This window comes from Camelus dromedarius, chromosome 5 (assembly GCF_036321535.1).
Source record: "Camelus dromedarius isolate mCamDro1 chromosome 5, mCamDro1.pat, whole genome shotgun sequence".
NCBI classification, from domain to species: Eukaryota; Metazoa; Chordata; class Mammalia; order Artiodactyla; family Camelidae; genus Camelus; species Camelus dromedarius.
Genome location: NC_087440.1, coordinates 93,830,135 through 93,848,255, shown reverse-complemented (window position 1 = coordinate 93,848,255; position 18,121 = coordinate 93,830,135). Strand labels below are relative to the sequence as shown.

Here is an 18,121-nt window from a genome sequence, read left to right as displayed (position 1 = left end):
GCTGCACAGGGCACGGGCTGGGGTGCGCCTGAGCGCAGAGTGAGGTGAGAGCAGACGCCCCTGCTCAGACCCACAGAGGCCAGGACCCAGCTCCTGCCTCCGCCCGCTGCGATGCTAGGGCCCGCCTCACCTCCCGCTCCAGGTAGGACTTGAGTGACTCGGTCTCGTTCAGCAAAGTGACGCTGCATTTCCCTCTGCAAGAAAAGGACAGGTGCGTCAGAGGCGGCGGGCAGACCCCTCACGCCTGCCCTGGGCTCTGGGTACCTGATGTGGGTGGCGGGCAGCGACTCCAGCTGTCTCGAGAGGAACAGCTCCCGATGCCTCAGCTGGTGCTTGAGCTTCTCGGGCAAGTCGACCATTTCCGGGTTCTCCATTTCCTCCTCTATTTCTCCTGAAGGGCAAACAGCTCCTATGAGCCGGTCCTGAAGTCCCACACTCGGGCCACCAGACAAAGGCTCCCCAGCCGGCTGCACGGCCCCTCCCCCTGTGGGACCCGGCACACATGCTGGTGCCAATGTGCCCGTCCCAGCCCAGCCACCCCAACGCTGAGCATCCCTAAGTCCCAGGGCCCCTGAATAAGGACAGCACTGTGCTGGCCTGGAAGAGCAGGCGAGAGGAAGGAGGGAGAGCCAGAAGGCAGTGCTGCACGCCCGGTGCCCAAGGCCACCGCACGCTCTGCCCACAGTTCCCCGCGCCAGCGGGCCCAGCATGCAGGCAGCGGCACACACCCCACCTGGCGCCGTACACCAGGCCCCTCCAGCAGAGGGCGGCTCTTACCTTCCTCGCCGTTGTCGGCCCCCGGTCCCGGTTTATAGCAGACTGACAGGGCTGTGTGACAGACAGACAGCGCCCAGACTGTGGTGAGCGACAGAGCACACCATGCTGCTTACTCCCTGCCCGGCCTGGACCGAGAGCTGTGAGGCAGGCCTCCCAGAGCGGGGGGAGACCACCCAGCTGAAGCCGGAGAACACCTGGGCCTCTGGACATCCCGCCCTGCCGACCTCGGGCCCCGGCCCAACCCAGCCCATGAGGCCCAAGACTCTCCGGACAGAACCCCAAGCAAGCCTGGGCTGCGAGGCCCTGCCTCCCTGCACGCAGCACACACCTGGTGCCCCAAGGCTGGGAGGAAGCCAGATCCTCCTCAGAAATGGGGGAAGGGGGGTCCCTAGACCAGGTCTGCAGTGTGCACTTCCTGCCTGAGGATGGCACCCTGGGGGCCTTGGCCACACCTCCAGGGGTTGCGACACTGATGTCCGCAGGGAAAGCCTGAGACTCAAAACTCACGTGCAGGGCTGTTGGGGGAAGCCAGCCCCAAAGCGAAACCCCATCCCGTAGCCCAGGTCCCAAAGGTGAGGGCCTGGAGTGCTGGCCCCACGCAAGCCCCACCCCTCTGGTTCCAGCCACCACGCGGCCCGCGGCCCTCTGCTGCTCCCTGGTGGTGGCTGCCGGGAGTCCTGGTGCCACTGGGCAAGCCTGCAGCCCACACTAGGGCCAGGGTGAGGGGCCTGGGGAGTCGGGGAAGGGAGGCAGCTCTGTGTCTGCTCTGGGCGGTGGGCCACAGGCACTTGAGCATCCAGACCGCTGGGCGTGTCACCTCCCTGCCCACTGCTGGGGACCTCACTGCACCATGCCCGAGGACGTCACCAGTGTCCTCACGCCAGCCCACGCTCGTCCTGTGACGGCACCACCGGCCCCAGCAGCACGACTGGAAACTGGGGCCAGGCAGTCATGCTGGGCCGTCAGCCCCCAGAAGACCAGGAGAGCCCAGTTCCCAGCACCTGGCCTCCAGAAAGCCCTCCCTCTGGGATCCACTGTGCCATGGCCCTGGGCTCAGAGCTGGGGGCCTCCCCGCAAGGCAGAGGCAGACTCTGCACTCCCGCCCGAGCCAGCCCAGCCCACTTAGGGCTTCCAGGGAGGGCCTGTCACCTGTGCTCGCTCTGCCTGGGCAACACCTTGCTCTCAGGATGGCTCTGTCGGGCAGGGGGCACCTGGAGGCAGAGGCCATGGCCAAGTGCACTGGGGTCTGGAGACCCCAGTAAGGGCCTCGCTGCTTTGGGCAGTGGCGGTGGGGGGCTGGTTCGTGTGGCCTCAGGGCATCTGGTCTACTCTAGGGGCTGGACACCTTGGCAGGGCAGGACCCCAGGTGCAGAAAAACCAGCAGCTGATCTGACCGTGCAGTGTGCTCCCCTGGGCCTCCATCCCTCCTGCTGGAAGGGCCCCAGACCGTCCTCACACCTGTGCTCTGACGCTGGCCTAGGCCCCGGACAGCAGGCTGGACCAGCCTTGCCCTGGCTGCGGGAGCCCACAGATGAACACACCAGCAGAGACAGCCCCCACAGAACGTGGCTCCTACAGAGATCGCTGCGGGTACAGACAGGAGACTCCGGAGGACACGGACGGAGTCGCGCACTGGGACGGGGCGAGCTGTAGCCTTGCAGGGTGGCAGACCCCGTGTGCACGACACTCGTTCCCTGCAGCCTGGCCTTTAGTCCACAGTGGGGAACTTTCCGTGTGCGGAACCCTGCCGGCACCTCAGGGCCTCTGCCCGCCCGCCAGCTCCAGCACTTCAGAAGAACCTGCTCCTCAATGGGTGGGTCTCGGGGCCTGGCGCCGGCCGAGCTTACCCAGAGCCTGGCAGCAGGCAAGCCTGGGCTGTGGGTGGGGGCTGCAGCCGCCCCGCATGGGGCAGGGGACATAGGTGAGGCGATCCTCGGTCATCAACACCCCCAAGACACTGGCCGCCCTGGGCCACATGGCCCAGCAGCCCCCCTCGAGGCCCCCATCAGCATCCTGGCAGCAGGGAACCATGTACCCCCAAGACCCAGCTCTTTTCCTTGGCACCCAGAGGCCAGAGTGCAGGGGTGCTATGCACAGGCTGTATGGGGGAGACTGACAGGACACCGTGTCCCATGCCTGACGCTGCCCCTCCGGGCACAGCTGTCTGGTCCACCACTGGACACGGAGCCACGTGCACCACAGGGATGCCACTGATTAAAAGGGACACACAAAGGGCACACAGGCCAAAACCCAGAGGTGGGATGAAACCACAGGACAGACTTGGCCCACAGCTGCCCCATGACCACAGCCCTCAGGAGGGCCTCACCTGGGAGCCCATTCTACCAGGAGGCCAGACAAGGCTGGCAAAGGACCAGCCTCACATCCCATGTCCACCCTGCATGGCGCAAGGGCCTGTCCTCGGCTGGAGCAGCAGCAGCCTCGCCCCTCCGCCCTGGGCACACCCTCCGTGCACCCTCCAAGGAGTGGTCCAACCAGATTGAAAAGAGTCCCCAAATTACTCTTAGGAAAAACTCAGGTGAATGACACCAGCCCCACCTACGACAAGCACAGCCGGGGTGACTTCAGAGAAGGGAGGGAGGCCCGGGAGGCATGCACACACCTCAGGAGCCCCAGCCCGGTGGGCGTCTACACCAACCCGGAGCCCAGGGGCAGGCAGCCACCCAAGGAGGGGTGGGGGGGAGCAGGGGGGCAGGGGGCAGGGGCGGCAGGGAGACTCACTGGCGTGCTTGTCGGCCAGGGCGATGAGCGTGCTGGAGATGTCGCGCCTCCGGTAGAAGCACACCACCTTGGCCTCCACGTTCCCGCTGGCCGTCTGCAACGGCAAGGCAGGGTCTGAGCACACACGCCCCCGCAGGGGCCTCAGGCCCTGTGAGCAGGGCAGCAGCGCCCCCGGCCCAGGGACCTAGAGCCAGTCTCTCCCACTCTCCCCAACCCGTGGACGCCCGGCGGAGCCCGACCACCAGGAAGCACAGCGGGTCCGCTCCACCTGGGGACCCGCCCTCCCTCTGGGCGCCACGGCCATGGTCCAGGACAGGGACCGCTGGCCCTGCACCCCCACGAGCAAAGCCCGGGCGCCAGGCAAGACCGGGACAGAGGGGCGGCCCGGAGGGGCTCGGCCTCAGGAAGGACACCGACCTCCACGACAGCTGCCACCTGATGTCCAGAGGCGACTCCAGAGGCTTGGAAGAGTTCAGCAAACACAGAGAGAGAGGAAGCCCTGGGCAGCCACCCCTCAGGGAGAACACGCCCCTTCTAACGGATGGGAGTTTGCATGGTTTTAGTGACAACGCGAGGATCGCACCACGGCGCTAACCTTTGCAGAATTTAGTAGCATTTATAACATCAAATAAAATCATCTTGTGGTTTAAGAAAAGTATTATTTAACTCTAGCTACTGAATTCCACTAGACCAGGAGTCCTTCAAGAAAAAGTCTTAGGGGTTTCTCATGCCCCTTGAGCAGAAATTAAAAGCATCATCAACTCTGCTGCTTTGTGTGTTCACCACGAACGCCGCAGAGGGCTGCCTGCCGACCGCCCTCCTCGCTGCAGGTCGCGCAGGAGCAGAAAGAGAATGAAGAATTCTTCCAGAAGAAGGAAGTAACTGAAACGAACTTTATTCTCTCACTGAGCATCAAAATGAGTGACTGCAAGAGGGCCTGCGTCTCCTAGCGCCTGGGAAGAATCCAGGACACAGACCAGACTGTTAGGAGCACGGCTGGTCAGAATGGCTGTTACAGACTCGTCACCGGCTCCAGCGTTCAAGGGCAGTTAGACTTTCGCCCCAGCTGGGAATCCCAGCCCAAAAGGTGCCTCCCAGAAACGGCTCTGGAGACCGCGCGCTGTGCTCAGAGAGACGGGGACACAGCAGGAGGACCCAGCCCCGCGACAGGACACAGAGCAGCCGGGACAGTCTACGGCGGCGACCACGAGGACCAGTCACGCAGCAGCCTCGCGTCCTCAGGGCTCCGTCTGCGCTGTGAACAGGCTGGGGCCTGGCCTGTCTTTCCGGCTTGTTCTCTGCTCTGTGCAGCCTCACCCACGCGGGCCCGGCTCAGGCCAGACGGAGGCCCACCCACGGCACCACCACAAGGCTGGGGCCAGCTCTCTGAGTGGGGTCCTCGGGCCCCCATCGGACCGCCCAGCTGGACAACCTGGGTGTGCGCCGGGAGATGCCTCTGGGGCTGCCTTCCCCTGCTGCACTTTTCTGATATTCCCGGACCCCATATCCCAAACCTGACTTTCCAAAATTTGGCATCTAATTCCACAGGGCCCTTCCCGGCCACAGAGGCTTCTCGGAGCTCCCCAACCCCTCAGGTCCATTCTGGGCCTCTCCTGCCTGGCCAGTGGCCAGAGCACACGGGGCCGGGTGGGGGCTCTGACCAGGGCTGAGGGGTCACCCGCACACTGGGCCAGCAGGACTCGAGGGCCTTCCCTCCTCCCCACCCTGCACGCTTCCCCCAGTCCCTCCCTCAACTCTCACACCCCAGCCTGCCTTCTCCTGTTCTTTCTAAATGGCAACTTTCTCCAGTAGTGTAAACACCTAACTTCCCACGGAAACAGCGCAAACGCAACATGTATGGAATCCCAGTTCCACGGAGAAGCTGGACGGTCCCTCTGCAGAAAGCCCAGGGTCCTGGGGAAGGGTCTCGAGGTGATAGACCCACCCAGCTTCACAGGAAGAGGAGCCAATGCCCACGCAAGCCCCGCAGACACCTTCACGCACAGAACCGTCTGCACTGAGAGGAAAGGGACAGAAACTGGGGTGTCCCACTCCTTTGCCGACCCGCTCCCCTTGACTGCGCTCCCTCAGTTCTCCCTCTGTGTCATGGCCAGAACAAGGGCACCATGGCCGCCCTCAGGACACCACCCTGTGTCCTGAGACCACCAGCCACCACGGCCCACCTGCCAGCACAACCCCACAGCAGAGACCGGGCCCTGAGCCGACACATGTAGGTGGGTGACCGCCTGCCCCATTCTAGCCAGGGCACGCTACCCCCTCCCCACTCTCGGTCGAGCAGACTGTGAGCAGGGCCCTGGAGAGGCACCAGGCAGGGTTCAGTTCCCAGCAGCGTTCCCAGTTCCCAGTTCCCAGGGCCACACAGGAGGTCCCGGCCGCTGCCCCCAGCCCTGCTGCCTCCAAACCTGGCTCCAGGCCTTCCGGGAGCACCAGGTTCCGCCAACCAGCCCCACATCCTCAGGCTGGGGCCGGGGCCTCGGGACACAGGCACCACCCCCCCACCACTCTCCTGCTCCTGGAGAGCCTGGCCAGGAGTCAGGATGCAGCTGCAGCTGAGTCTGATCTCTGGGGGATCAGCACACCATGCTGGTCCCAAGGATCAGGCCACACTGTCTCCTTGCGGCTGCCCTCTCCCCCGGCGAGCACCTCCACCTGGAGGCCAGCAGCAGGCAGGGAGGGCCGCTCACCCTCTGGGCTGGCCCCATCTGAAGAGGAACCGCCCATTCCTGCGACCAAAGAGGCTGTCCTGAACCCGTGAGCCCCCTCCCACCACAGCCCTAGGCCCAGGCAGCCTCAGTCAGGGCACAACCCTGTTCCCCAGTCCACGGACAAGTGCCTGCCAAGGACGCGCCACAGATGCGGAGTGAGGGGGAAGCGAGGTTGGCGTGAGCAGGCAGGAAGGAGGCGGGCCCGGAGCCCCCAGCTGTGCAGACCCCGTGGGGGACCCTCTCCGAACATCTCGCCCTCTCACAAGGGTGAGACCACCCAGGAGCCTCACAAAGGGCTTTTCGAAAAGGGGACGGTTCCAAAGAGATGCTCCTGGGATGGGAGCCGCTAAGTCTGAGCACACGGCAGCAGGGCTGAGGCCTCAGGCGCCCAGCTCGCGGTCAAAGGGCACCCTCAGCAGGGAGGGGGCCGCACGCACCTTGTTGAGCTCTTCGATTCTCCGGATCAGGTAAGGGTTGCTGGAAGAGTTCTCGAAGTAGACGTAGTCTGCAAACAGTACAGAGAGAGAGTCAGCTGGAGGCAGGGAGCCTGCTGCCCCGCTCGTGGGGTGGGGGCAGGGATGGTGGGGTGGGGATGGGCGAGAGGTGGTGAAGCCACCCGCCATCCCGGGTGGGAGGCGATGTAACAGGAGCACTTCTACAGTGCCAGGTGGCGGCCTACAGCCCTCCCCACCCAAGGGACACCTTCCCGGGGCCGCTGCTGGCCCAGAGGGTGGGCCCCAAGAGCTATACAGCCAGGGCAGGAAGGACATTCACAGGCACTGCCACCGCCAGCCCCAGAGACCACGAGGGCATGGGTGCTGCCAGGCCCCTGCACCCCCAGACAAAGACGGAGACTGGGGACCAGGGCTGCCCGGGGAGCCCAGGGCAGTGAGGTCCCCAGGGTGCTGCCAGGCCCCCGCAAACCCCAGGCAAAGACGGAGACTGGAGGCCAGGGCTGCCCGGGGTGTCCAGGTGTGCAGGGCAATGGGGTCCCCGGGTCAGCACAAAGTCCCCACACAGAAGAACCACATGTGCTCTCTCCCCAGAGCCCCCAAGGGAGGCCCAGAGTGGGAGGCTGGGGGGCTCGCCCTGGAGAGCTGGGACAACCATGCGGCCACCCATCTGTCAGCCTAGCCGCAGCCCACGGTCCCCATCAGCAGCCCTGGGGCCGGCCCCTTGCGCCCAGGTGGCCCTGCTGGAGCCGGCTGGCTGGGAGGTAGCCTTAGCTGGAGCCTGCCCAGGTGCCGCAGACAGAGCCAGACGGCGACAAGGTGTGACCCCGAGGGGCGGCGGCTCCCGAGTGGTCTCAGGAGCAGGGTGCGCGGTGCTGACCTGGTGGCGGTGGGCGGCCGTGAGAACAGTCACTGAGCTGCTCGCCCCCACCAGTGGGAGCACTGCAGGCAGGTTCTACCCCAACAAAGCAGTTTTTAGGAAAAAGGTCTCAAATCAAACAGCAGGCTTTCTTTCCAAGAAACGATGAAGAGCACGTTAAACACGGAGTAACTGCTCACACGTGCCAGGATTCCCCGCAGGTAGGGGCAGACAGCGAGGCAGGAGGGCGGGGGGCGGGCAGGTACACAACGGCCTCCGTCTGCCCCAGCACGGAGCCCCGCGGCGCCTGGGAACCACGCTTCAGCAGACGAAGGAAGGCAGGAACGAAGGCAGGAAGGGGCAAGAGCAAATGCGACGAGGCCCAGGCGGCCTGGGGGAGGGGAGGCGAGGGGCCGGGCCCGGGGGCCACAGGACCAGGGAAGGGGCGGGCGGGGCTGGACCGCCCTCTTGTTCGGATGGGCCGACTGTCCCATAGACACAAGGCACCGAAGCTCACTCGGTGGGACCGGCACCCTGACCCCGGCCCCGACCCCGACGTGGACAAAGGAGACTGAACTGGAGGTAAAAACCTCCCAAAAAAGAGAGAAAGAAAGGCCCCCAGCCCACCCCGGCCCAGATGGCTCCCCGGGTGAACCCTCCCCGACAGCGAGGGGAGACCGGGCGCCCGCGCGGCAGGGGAGGGACAGCCCGGAGCCCGCGGGCGACGCCTCTCCCGCTCGGGTGTGCAGCCTGCGCGGACAGAAGGAGGCCGCGGGGAAGGGGTGACACTCCTCGACCACGGGGGGTCGTCTGGGGACACGTCGGAATCACATCGACAGGACGAGAAGAAAAACCACGCGGCCCCTCCAGAGAAGGAGCTGACAAAACCGACAAACTGCCGACAAGAACTCCGAGGCAAACCTGCCAGCGGGGAAGCACGCGGCAGGGCGGTCTCCCCCGCCACGGGCCCTGCCACTGTGATGAACCTGCCGCTGCTCAGCGCAACGGAAGAGTGAGCAAATGAGGGGCACACAGGCCGGAAAGGAGGTGACGAAGCCTCCTAACTGCAGACAGGGCAGAGTCTACAAAACCGCTATCAAAGCTGGTGGGTGAGGGTTCAGCAAGCTCACAGGATACCAAAGACGCGTATTAAAGGCACTGTTTACAGTGGATCCAAGAACCAGTGAGCACGTAAGTATCAATTTAACCATTTAAAGACCCGAAGTTCTGTGCAAAGACTTATATGCTGAAAACTACAAAACACTGATGACAAAAATCAACATCTAAATTAACGGTAACGTATAAGGCATCATGGTTTAAAACGCAGACTGGCAACCTTTCTTGGTAAAGGGTCACATGGTAAATACTGTCTGCTTTGCAGGACAAGAGGCTCCACCAGAAATACTACGTAGGTACTAATATAATACATTTCCATCGACTTTTTTGCAAGCTCAGAGAACACGCCCACTGCTCAAGTCTGGGTTTGATCAGAGATCCTGTTTCTCGTTTTAACTTTCGACAGTAAGGAAACTGTATAAAGCAGTCTGTGATTCAAACGACGTTAGGCGTCACTGAAACGACCTTAGCACAGTGCAAGTTCTGCATTGAGTGCCACTCCACATAATTTTCAGACGAACTCACAAAAGGCCATCAGCAAGCATGTGGCAAAAGCTAACTTCCAAAAGCATTCAGTGCTTGACGGCGGTTAAAGAGGTTCCTCTCACGCTGAAAATCTTCAATTTCTGCCTTGAGTTTAAGAAACTGCAGTAAAATGTAACCAGTGCTACACCCTCAGGCTGCTGCACAGCAGGGCAAGTCAAAATGTTCAGCTTCTATTTCTGATAAAAATTCACAGAACTGATGGGAGTTAAGTCCACGAGGTCACATGAAGCTCCCTGTTGACACAACAGGTTCAATGAGGCATGAGATTCAAATATTTTGCACAAAGCACCTGCTGACAAGCAACAGAATGAGTAACTCTGGGCTTTAAGCACCTTAGGTTTCAAAAAGCTCCATCAAGGTGTCCAACCAAGCCCTTCTCTGCTCCACACACTTTATTACCAGCATCTGTAGCACGGCTGCTACTGGCCAGGGTTCCCCAGAGAAACAGAACCAACAGGAGACGAGTGTGTGCGTGTGCATGCGGTACACGTGTGTGTGTGCACGTGTCGGTTCATCACAAGAACCGGCTCACGCGTGCACAGGGGCTGAGAGGCTGCAAGCCCTGCTGTCCACAAACTGGGGACAGGACAGCTGGGGCTGTGACTCCGTCTGGGTCTGAAGGCCTGAGACCCAGGGCAGCTGGTGAAGTCCCGGAGTCCACTGGCCCGAGGACAGAGCGCAGGAAGTCTGCCCACCTCTGCCCCACTCAGGCTACAGGCTGGACACTGCTGGGCTGGGGAGCGGGGTCCCCTTTCCTCGGGCTCCCCAAACACCCGCCCAGACACCCAGAAACCACATCCCCCCAGCCCTCCGGGCCACCCCGTGCTCTGCCAGGCTGACTGGTCACAGTAACCACCACAGCATCTTAGTAGATCCCACTTCAGTTTGCACTAAGCCAGCATCTTCCCAGCTTCTCTGAAAACATCCTCGGACGTGCCCAGGCCACGCAGGCCCTCACAGAGGCCCGTGCCCGGGAGCTGCTGCCATGGAGAGCAGAGGGGACCCGCGTGGCCCCCGGCCCCCACCCCCGGCCCAGGGCTGCTTGTGCGGAGCAAGTGCTCAGCCGTGGCTGCGGCAGCACCACCGCTGTCAGTGAACGGCCTTCTCCGCTGGGCTGATAAATGAGCTGCTTACTTGGACATGCTGGTCGCCGTCTCAGCTCCACTTATTTCTGTGAAGAAGTTCAGCAGTGCGAGATTCTCCATTTAAAATTCTCCCAGTCTCCGATTCCCATGCTGAGGTCGGGTCACACATGCCGTGTCCCTTTAGCACAGCAGTGTTGCCGTGGAAGAGTCAGAGCCCAGGCTCTCTGCTGGCTCCTGCAACAGGGCCACCCACAAACGTGGCACTGAAGCTCGGTGAGCCATGACTTGTGGGTGCGACTCCCAGTGGGGTGCCACAGGTGAGTGGGGGAGCAGATGCTCTCACTGCTGTGGCCTCGAAGCAGCCAGAGGACACACGGGAGTGCAGGGGCTCAGCTGCGCCAACAAAACTTTATTTATGGGCACTGAGATTTGAATTCCACGGAATTTCTGTGTGTCCTAAAGCATTCTTCTTTCAATTTCTTTCCCTCAACCATTTAAAAATGTAAGACCCATTCTTAGCTCATGAGTCATACAAAAGCAGGCAGTGGGCTGAGCCTCCCAGCCCTGCAGGACTCAGATGCCAGCTCTCCCCTAACTGATCTACATCGTAGTTTCAGCATAATCCCAACCAAAATTCCACCATTTTTTTTCCTGTATAAACCAGTAAGTCAATTCTAAACTTTACACAGGAAATCCGAGATACCAGAACAAGCTACACAGTTTGGAAAAAGGAAACAGAGGATTTACACGCCTGATCAAAGATTTACCATAAAGTTACCATAATCAGGACAGCACATCGGCAAAAGTGTAGCTTGAAGATCAATGGAAAAGAACGAGAAACAAACGGAACCACAAAGACATGGAGGTGGCTGTGACAAAGAGGCCAGGACTTGAAGCAGGGAGAGAGTCTGAGTAACAGGTGGAGACGGAGCAGGTGGACACTCACGTGCAGCAGCCCAATCTTTACCCAAAAGTTAGCGACAATGAGTCACAGACTTAAAGGTAAAGCCTCTATGGGAAGAGAGGAGAAAATCTTGTGACTGCACAACAGGCAGAATTCACACACAAAACAGACAAATTGTAAGAGAGAAAGATTTACAAAATACATCTCTGGTGAAGGACTGAAATCCAGGATACAACAAGCTCTCACAACTCAGCAGCAAGCTTCTCTCCAACTTTAAAACCGGGCAAAAGACCTGTGCAGACACTTGGCCAAAGACACGTGGACACAAACACACTGAGAGATGCTCAGAATCACCGGTCCACAGGGAAACGCAACGGGAACTCTGGTGAGATGTCCAGCACACCTGCCAGAATCCTGTGCAAACCCAAACCTGAAGAGGCGGAGTGCTGATCAGGCTGTGGAGGAACCGGAATGCTCAACGCTGCAGGTACAGACGCCCTGGGGGACCGTGGGGCTGAGCATGTGCAGCTCAACCAGGCAGCCCCACTCCCAGGCGCGTTTACCCACGAGAAACAGGAATATCTGTCCGCACAGAAACCTGAGCACAGGTGTTTACAGCAGCTCCACTCAGCCATCAAAAACAGGAAACATCCCTGTTCAAACAGCTGTGTCCTCCCAAAATCCGAGGCGAGATCCCACCCACTAGGTGACGGTACCTGGAGGCGGGGCTCTTGGGAGGTGGAGTCCCCACGAGTGGGGTTGCTGCTCTGATAAAAGAGACCTCGCAGGGCTCCCCGGCCCCGGAGGCGGGCTCTCACCAGACCTGGAATCTGTTGGATCCTTGGCCTGGGGCCTGCGGTCTCCAGAACTGTGAGAAATAAATGTCCGGCGTTCATGAGCCACCCAGCCTGTGCTGTCTTGCTACAGCAGCCCAGCGGGACTGAGATAGAACCAAAGGCCCATCAACTGCTGAGTAAACTGTGGGACATCCGTCAGTGGGACCTGTTCAGCAAGCAAAAAGGATAAATCTTGAATGCACTATAGTTCCTGTGTGGTTCCACTTCTGGAACCTTCCATGAGAGGGAAATCTGAGGCCATGGGAACAGATTGGTGGTCACAGGGAGCTGGGCGTGGGGTACATCTGGGGCACAGGGAAGCGTCCTGAGGATTTGTGGCAGCTACACAACTCTGCACACTTGTCCAAATCAAAGGACCATCGTGTAAAAGGATGCATAAAAAGTGTATCTCGATAAACCTGACTTTACACTTGAAAACCCACACACAGGCCACTCCCGTCAGTCACAGTGACCATGTTCCCCAAAGTCACCACCGACGCTGAATCATGGAGAACCGAGACTTCACACCAGAGAAACAAAGGGTCAGCGCCCCGCCAACTTCCGTCCACATTTTCACCGACTGATGAATACAGAACCTTGCTGTACGTGTGGTTCTGTTTAAAAACACCATGTTTGGTACCCGGTGTTGGTTCCTGAGCAATGAACTCAGCGGATGCATCAGAACTCCAGGCAGCAGGAAGCCCCTCTGACTCATGTGTTTTCTCCAGGAGGCACGTCCAGTCCCACCCCCAAACCCCCGTGCTCAAGGACCCCGGACAGCACCTCAGGGCTGTGCCAGGCCCACTTTAAACAGCGAAATCAACAAAAAGACAGAGCTGTGCTGGTGTGGTCCTAAACAGGCCGGCAGGCCAAGTGAGACCGGACCCCTTACTCTGCATGGCCACCTCCTGCACCTTCATTTGCTAACCTGGGCGCCCCTGCAAGCCCAGAGCCCAGGCCCTCTTCCCGTGGGCATCCTCCTCCTCGGTCCTCACCCCGGCGGCTCCATCTCTCCCGCCAGGCCTCCCACCCACACACCCCACTGGGCTGGCTGTGAAGGGACCCCAGGGGACCCCCAGAATACAGCAACAGCACTGGGAAGGCAGCCAGGGCTGCCCATATCATTGTCCCCACAAAGGTCCAGGGGCAGAGACCAGACCCTGCCTGGAGGGGAAATGGCCAGTGACCATGGGGCCTGGCCTCCCTCAAGGGGCCGAAGTGCAGCAGGTGTCCCCCACACCCCTCTGGGCACAACTGCTGGATGCAGGGACCACAGAGAAGGCCTTGCAGGTGCCCACGCGGGTCCTGACGCTGACCCTCATGGACAGGCCTGTGAGCTCACACCACTTCCACCAGAACACCCACCAGGAGCACATCCACCGTGGCCACCGCAGCCACCCCAGCCCCCTCATGTGGGGTGTGGCCGCCCTCTCAGAGGTGCCCCCCTGTGACACCCCCAATGCCTCAGGGGAGGCCTGCCCCTGCGGGGGCCTGAGGCGCCCACTCTGCCTGATGCCCACAAACAGGCCCTGTGCAGCCCGGGTGGCCCCCCGAGCCCGGACCTGCAAAGGGAGCAGCCACCGGGCCTCCAGGGCTGGTGGGTGGGTCCCTGCTGGGTGTGCTGCCCCAGAGCCTCATGGCTGAGGCCGGCAGCCCACATACCACACTCGTCCCCCACAGGAACCTGGGCCTTGACCCTGAGGCCCTATGCCCAGCTGGGCTCCCCTCGCAGTAACACTTGTGGGGGCTACGAGGGGCCAGCTGGGTGGAGGGCGTGGCACAGCCCTGAGGAACCGGGCAGGGCCAGATTACGGGGCTTCTAAGGCGCTCAGACTTGATGCCTCACCACAGAAGCCCACAGAAGCTGCTAAGCGCTCTTAAGCAGGGAGAGGAGCAGATCCATCCTCAGAAGGATCAACTGGGAGGCTGATCAAGGACTGCATGGCCTGGGGCCGGGGAGGGGGCGCAGGGCCCAGGAAAGTGACTGACACCAGGGCCCTGGTGCTCCTGCGGGAAGGTGCAGCTCCAATCCACGTCCCACTGACGAGGACCAACGAGGCCTCAAGAAACCTAGTGCCGCAGGGGCCCCAGAAACACTGGAGGGCAGGACACGTCCAAGGCATCCCCCACAGCAGGGATGCAAGGGACAGGGCACCAGGCTGAGGGCCCCAGCCGCCAGGCGCCCCCCTCCCCAGAACCACACTCTGACATGATAGCTGCAGCCACCCAGAGCCCTCCCCAGCCCAGAACACCCGCAGCTGTGGAAAAGGCACCAGCACCCCCGTCTGTCCATTGCGGGGCCCTCACGAGCCCAGGAAGGCTGTGCCCCGTTGCCACTAGACACAGGCCACCTGCTCCCTGAAGACAGACGGGTGGGGGTACGGGGGATGGACCCAGACACGAGGGCCCAGGGCTAGACAGAACCCTGGGCAGAGGAACAGGACACTTTTTTAGAATATCAAATTCTTGCAAGAAGGCAGGCTGGGGTGTCTCAGGGAGGCGCCTGGGCCCAGCCCTCTGGGTGGGCTCCCCCTGGGGAGTGGGAGCAATGAGACCTGCAGGACCCCACCCGAAACCCAGGCGCGTGCACCCCAACGGCAGCAGAGGCAGCCAGGAGGAGGGGGCCCTGTGGCAACCTCACCCAAGCTGCCCTTCCAGCCCCTGCATGTCTAGCAACCCAGTCCACCCATCCAGATGCCCTGCTCTGAGCCGGATGCCCAAGAAGGCCGCTGCAGACTACAGGGGTGCCTGGCTCCCCGAGGACCTGCATACAGTCCAGAACAGCGCCGCCTGCCCCGAGGGGCTTCGGGCACGAAGGACCTGTTCCTTTGGACCATCTACCCCAACAAACCTGAACCACAGCTGTTTCTTCACTAACCCGAGACCTCAACAGCCAAGTCTTCTTCCCCAAGGAATGTGGAAGGCCAAAGAGGGCCCTGGCCCACTGGCCCCAGGCCTCCCTCCCACAGGAGGGCCTGCCCGAGGGGCCCCATCCCCGGAGGAGGCTGGCATGGGTGGGTGAGAGCCCTGCAGCCCCTCTCAGCCCCAGGCACATCGCTGGCGCCCCCACCTGACCACGGGCCCCCAGCACCCGTCCGCAGGGCCTTCGCAAGCTCGGAATTTTCACGCGTGTGGATGTGCTACCCAGTCAAAAGTTTAAATTAAACAAAACAAGCCCAAGGAGCGATTGTGCCAACAGAACAGAACACAAACGACATAAACAGAACCAGCGGGGAGTGGAGGGCGTAACTCAGCGGTAGAGCCTGCGCTTAGGTTAGCATGCACGAGGTGCCGGGTTCAATCCCCCGTCCCTCCTCTATAAATAAATAAATAAATCGAATTACCTCCCCCCCAAAGTAAATTTTAAAAACCCAGCGGAGACAGCAGGACACCAGCGAGCTGCCGGAGAGCTGGGGGTGCTCCTGCTGCCTTTCTGAAGCGTATTTTAAAAAATCAAACTACCCAAAAGAATGGGTGTTGCCTTCTCGCAACGAAAGAGAAAAAAAAAAGAGGAAAGCTGAGGGGAAATGGTTAGAGCCCGCCAGTGAATAAACACACTGCCCCAAACAGCACCCCAAACAGTAACCGTGCTGCCGGCGGTGGCTCCTGGGTGCTGGTTTTCGCTTCTGCCCTGAAACACGACAGACCTTCTTTGCATTAAATGAACAGAGAGAATTGCCCACGGTGCCCTCAGCCCACGGCTGGTTCCGGAAGCCTGTCCAGGACCCCAGAGAAGCAGGGGTCGTGGACCCTGACCCCGCCACCCATATCGAGGCCTCGCCCGCAACTCTTGCAGATGCCGACAGAAGGCCTCTGCCCAGGCCAGGTCACTTCCCAGGGAAGAACCAGGCTCTGCCCCCTCCCAGGCTGACCCACTCCGCCCAGCCGGTCAGCTGGCCTGAAGCTGCGGCCATGCCTTCGCCCCGCCCAGACACCCTGGCAGGGCCTCAGAGCAGCCTGCCAGGTAGAACGCAGGACACCCGGAGAACACTGCAGTCAGCTAACTACTTTCTAGTGTGAGTGTGTCCCATGCAACATTTGGGACAAACTTACGCTAAGAAACTGTTTACCTGAAATTCAAGTTGAAGGGGTATAAGCGAGAGGGTACAGCTCGGTAGCACGCATGCTTAACAGGCACGAAGTCCTACGTTCAATCCGCGGTACCTCCTCTAAAAATAAGTAAATAAACCTAATTACCTCCCCCCCCCCAAACAACAACAACAACATAAATTTAACGGGTGTTTCCTTTTCCTCACTGAATTCAGCACCTCTAGGAAAGGCTCTGTTCTTAGGGTCCCGAGCAGGGGAAACAGACGGCGGGGAGGGAGGCCTTTCCCAGACCCCATGTCCGCAGTGCTCCCCGAGGCCAGGGCAGGCTGCCCAGACAGCACCAGCCCCAGGCAGCAACCGGCTCACGAGAAAGGGGTGCACTGAGAAATCTGTGTGGGCCCTGAGAAATCCGACACCCCTCCCCACGCGAGCAGCACCTCTGGACGGGACACCAACCCGTCAACTCCTGGCCCACCAGGACCACTGGCCCCGCAGACCAGTGGGACAGTGCCTTGGGATTCCAGCCAAAAGCCAGGGTAAGGGGAGTCCCAGTGAGAGCAGCCCCCGCCACAGACCAGGCCTCTGGGACACCCCCACAGGGACATAAACACTTGTCCCCGGGAGGGGGTCCCACAGGGCACAGATATCCCTGTCCACGCCGCGAGTAAACCGTGGCCAGGCCCCCGCCAAGTTCACAGCCAGATAGGAGGCTTGAAGCTCACATGTCAAACAGCGGTCCACAGCCTGGGCGGAGCGGGGACAGCCCCCTTGGAACCAGTGCCAACAAGCAGGCACAGTGGGGGCCCCAGCCCCCGCAGCAAGGACCAGCAGAAGTGTCTGCAGGGGACGAAGGTGCAGCAGCCGCCCCCTCCACCCCACACCAGCCTCCCTCCCACTGCCCCTTCCTCCAAGCTCGGTGCCTCCATCCAGGAGCTGGGTGCCTCCGTTCTGGTGACATTCCTTCATTTTTTCTACAGGCCAACATGACATGCGGGCCGAAGGCTGGGGGCCAGAGCTAAGACCACACCTGAAGAGGGGCTGCTGGCTGGGCACATCCAAGGAAGCACTGCACAAGCCCAAGGGAAGAGCAGACTGGAGGCTCTCACACAGGGCAGGGCAGGGGCGGTCTGCCCTGCGGAAGGGTGGTCAAGGAGGGCACAGGCCAGGGGAGAGCGCTGGGAGGGGCGGCTGTGAGGTCGGCAGAAGCCTGGGCCTTGACAGCTGGGGTGGGGGCAGAGGGAGGGGCTGCGGGTGCCGGGATGGAGAGGCCTGGGAAAGGACCTCCGAAGGTGATGCTCCTGCCTCCCCTCAACAGACAACGCCTGGATCAGCCCCTCCCTAAAGGGCCCCTGCACTCCCGCCTGCTCCCCACGTGTGTCCACCAGAGGCCTGCTGCTAAATGGGGTGCAGGCCCCCATTCCTGTGACCACCTCTGCGCCAGAGGGGGCCCAGGGGGCCGGGGAGGGCCTGACGGCCGGGCAGCTGCTGTGCAGACCCAGTGCACAGATGGGGGCGCGCCCAAGGTCACCAGGCTGGCCAGTGAAAAAGCAGCCTGAGGACACAGGTGATCTGGAGAGTGCAGCCAGCGCTGCTCTTGGCCCTGACACACCCCACCAAAGGTGGGCAGCTGGGCACCTCAGCTCCCTGGGACAGAGCGCTGAAGACGAGTTCAGAATCCCACAGAAAACCAGCGGTGCGTCCTCCTGGAGCCCCCTCCCCAGAGTGGGACAAGGCCCAAAGCTGGGGGCTCCCTGGGGCCCACGTGGGAGAAGGAGCCTGGGAAGGAAGCCCCCTAACCAGGCGGCCGCCCACCTCTCCCCAGTCCTGGCACAGCTCCTCCCTGCTCGGCTGGGGAGACAGGAGGCAGTGGAAAGTTTGGGGTTATCTCAGAAGCATGCTCGGGGTGACCACAGGCTGCTGAGACTCAGGACAGGGAATCCTGCTGGGGGAAGCCCCCAGCACACACCCGGCCCAAGGGCCAGCTCTGAGGCGCCCCTGGGGAGGAATGTGGGCCACACGTGGGGCTCCTCA

The 18,121-nt window shown here is 61.4% G+C and overlaps 1 protein-coding gene across 3 annotated transcripts in view; it reads right to left on the bottom strand.

Annotated features, from left to right (window-relative positions):
- MTA1 (metastasis associated 1) overlaps positions 1-18,121 on the bottom strand; it is a 33,881-nt gene that overhangs the window by 14,864 nt on the left and 896 nt on the right. For all 3 annotated transcript variants that reach the window (XM_064486350.1, XM_064486349.1, XM_064486351.1), the window contains exons 2-6: positions 6,680-6,747; positions 3,517-3,610; positions 778-828; positions 265-391; positions 131-194 (exon numbers count right to left, since the gene is read on the bottom strand). In XM_064486350.1, coding sequence (XP_064342420.1) covers positions 131-194; positions 265-391; positions 778-828; positions 3,517-3,610; positions 6,680-6,747 — 404 coding nt within the window. The remainder of the gene's footprint in view (positions 1-130; positions 195-264; positions 392-777; positions 829-3,516; positions 3,611-6,679; positions 6,748-18,121) is intronic.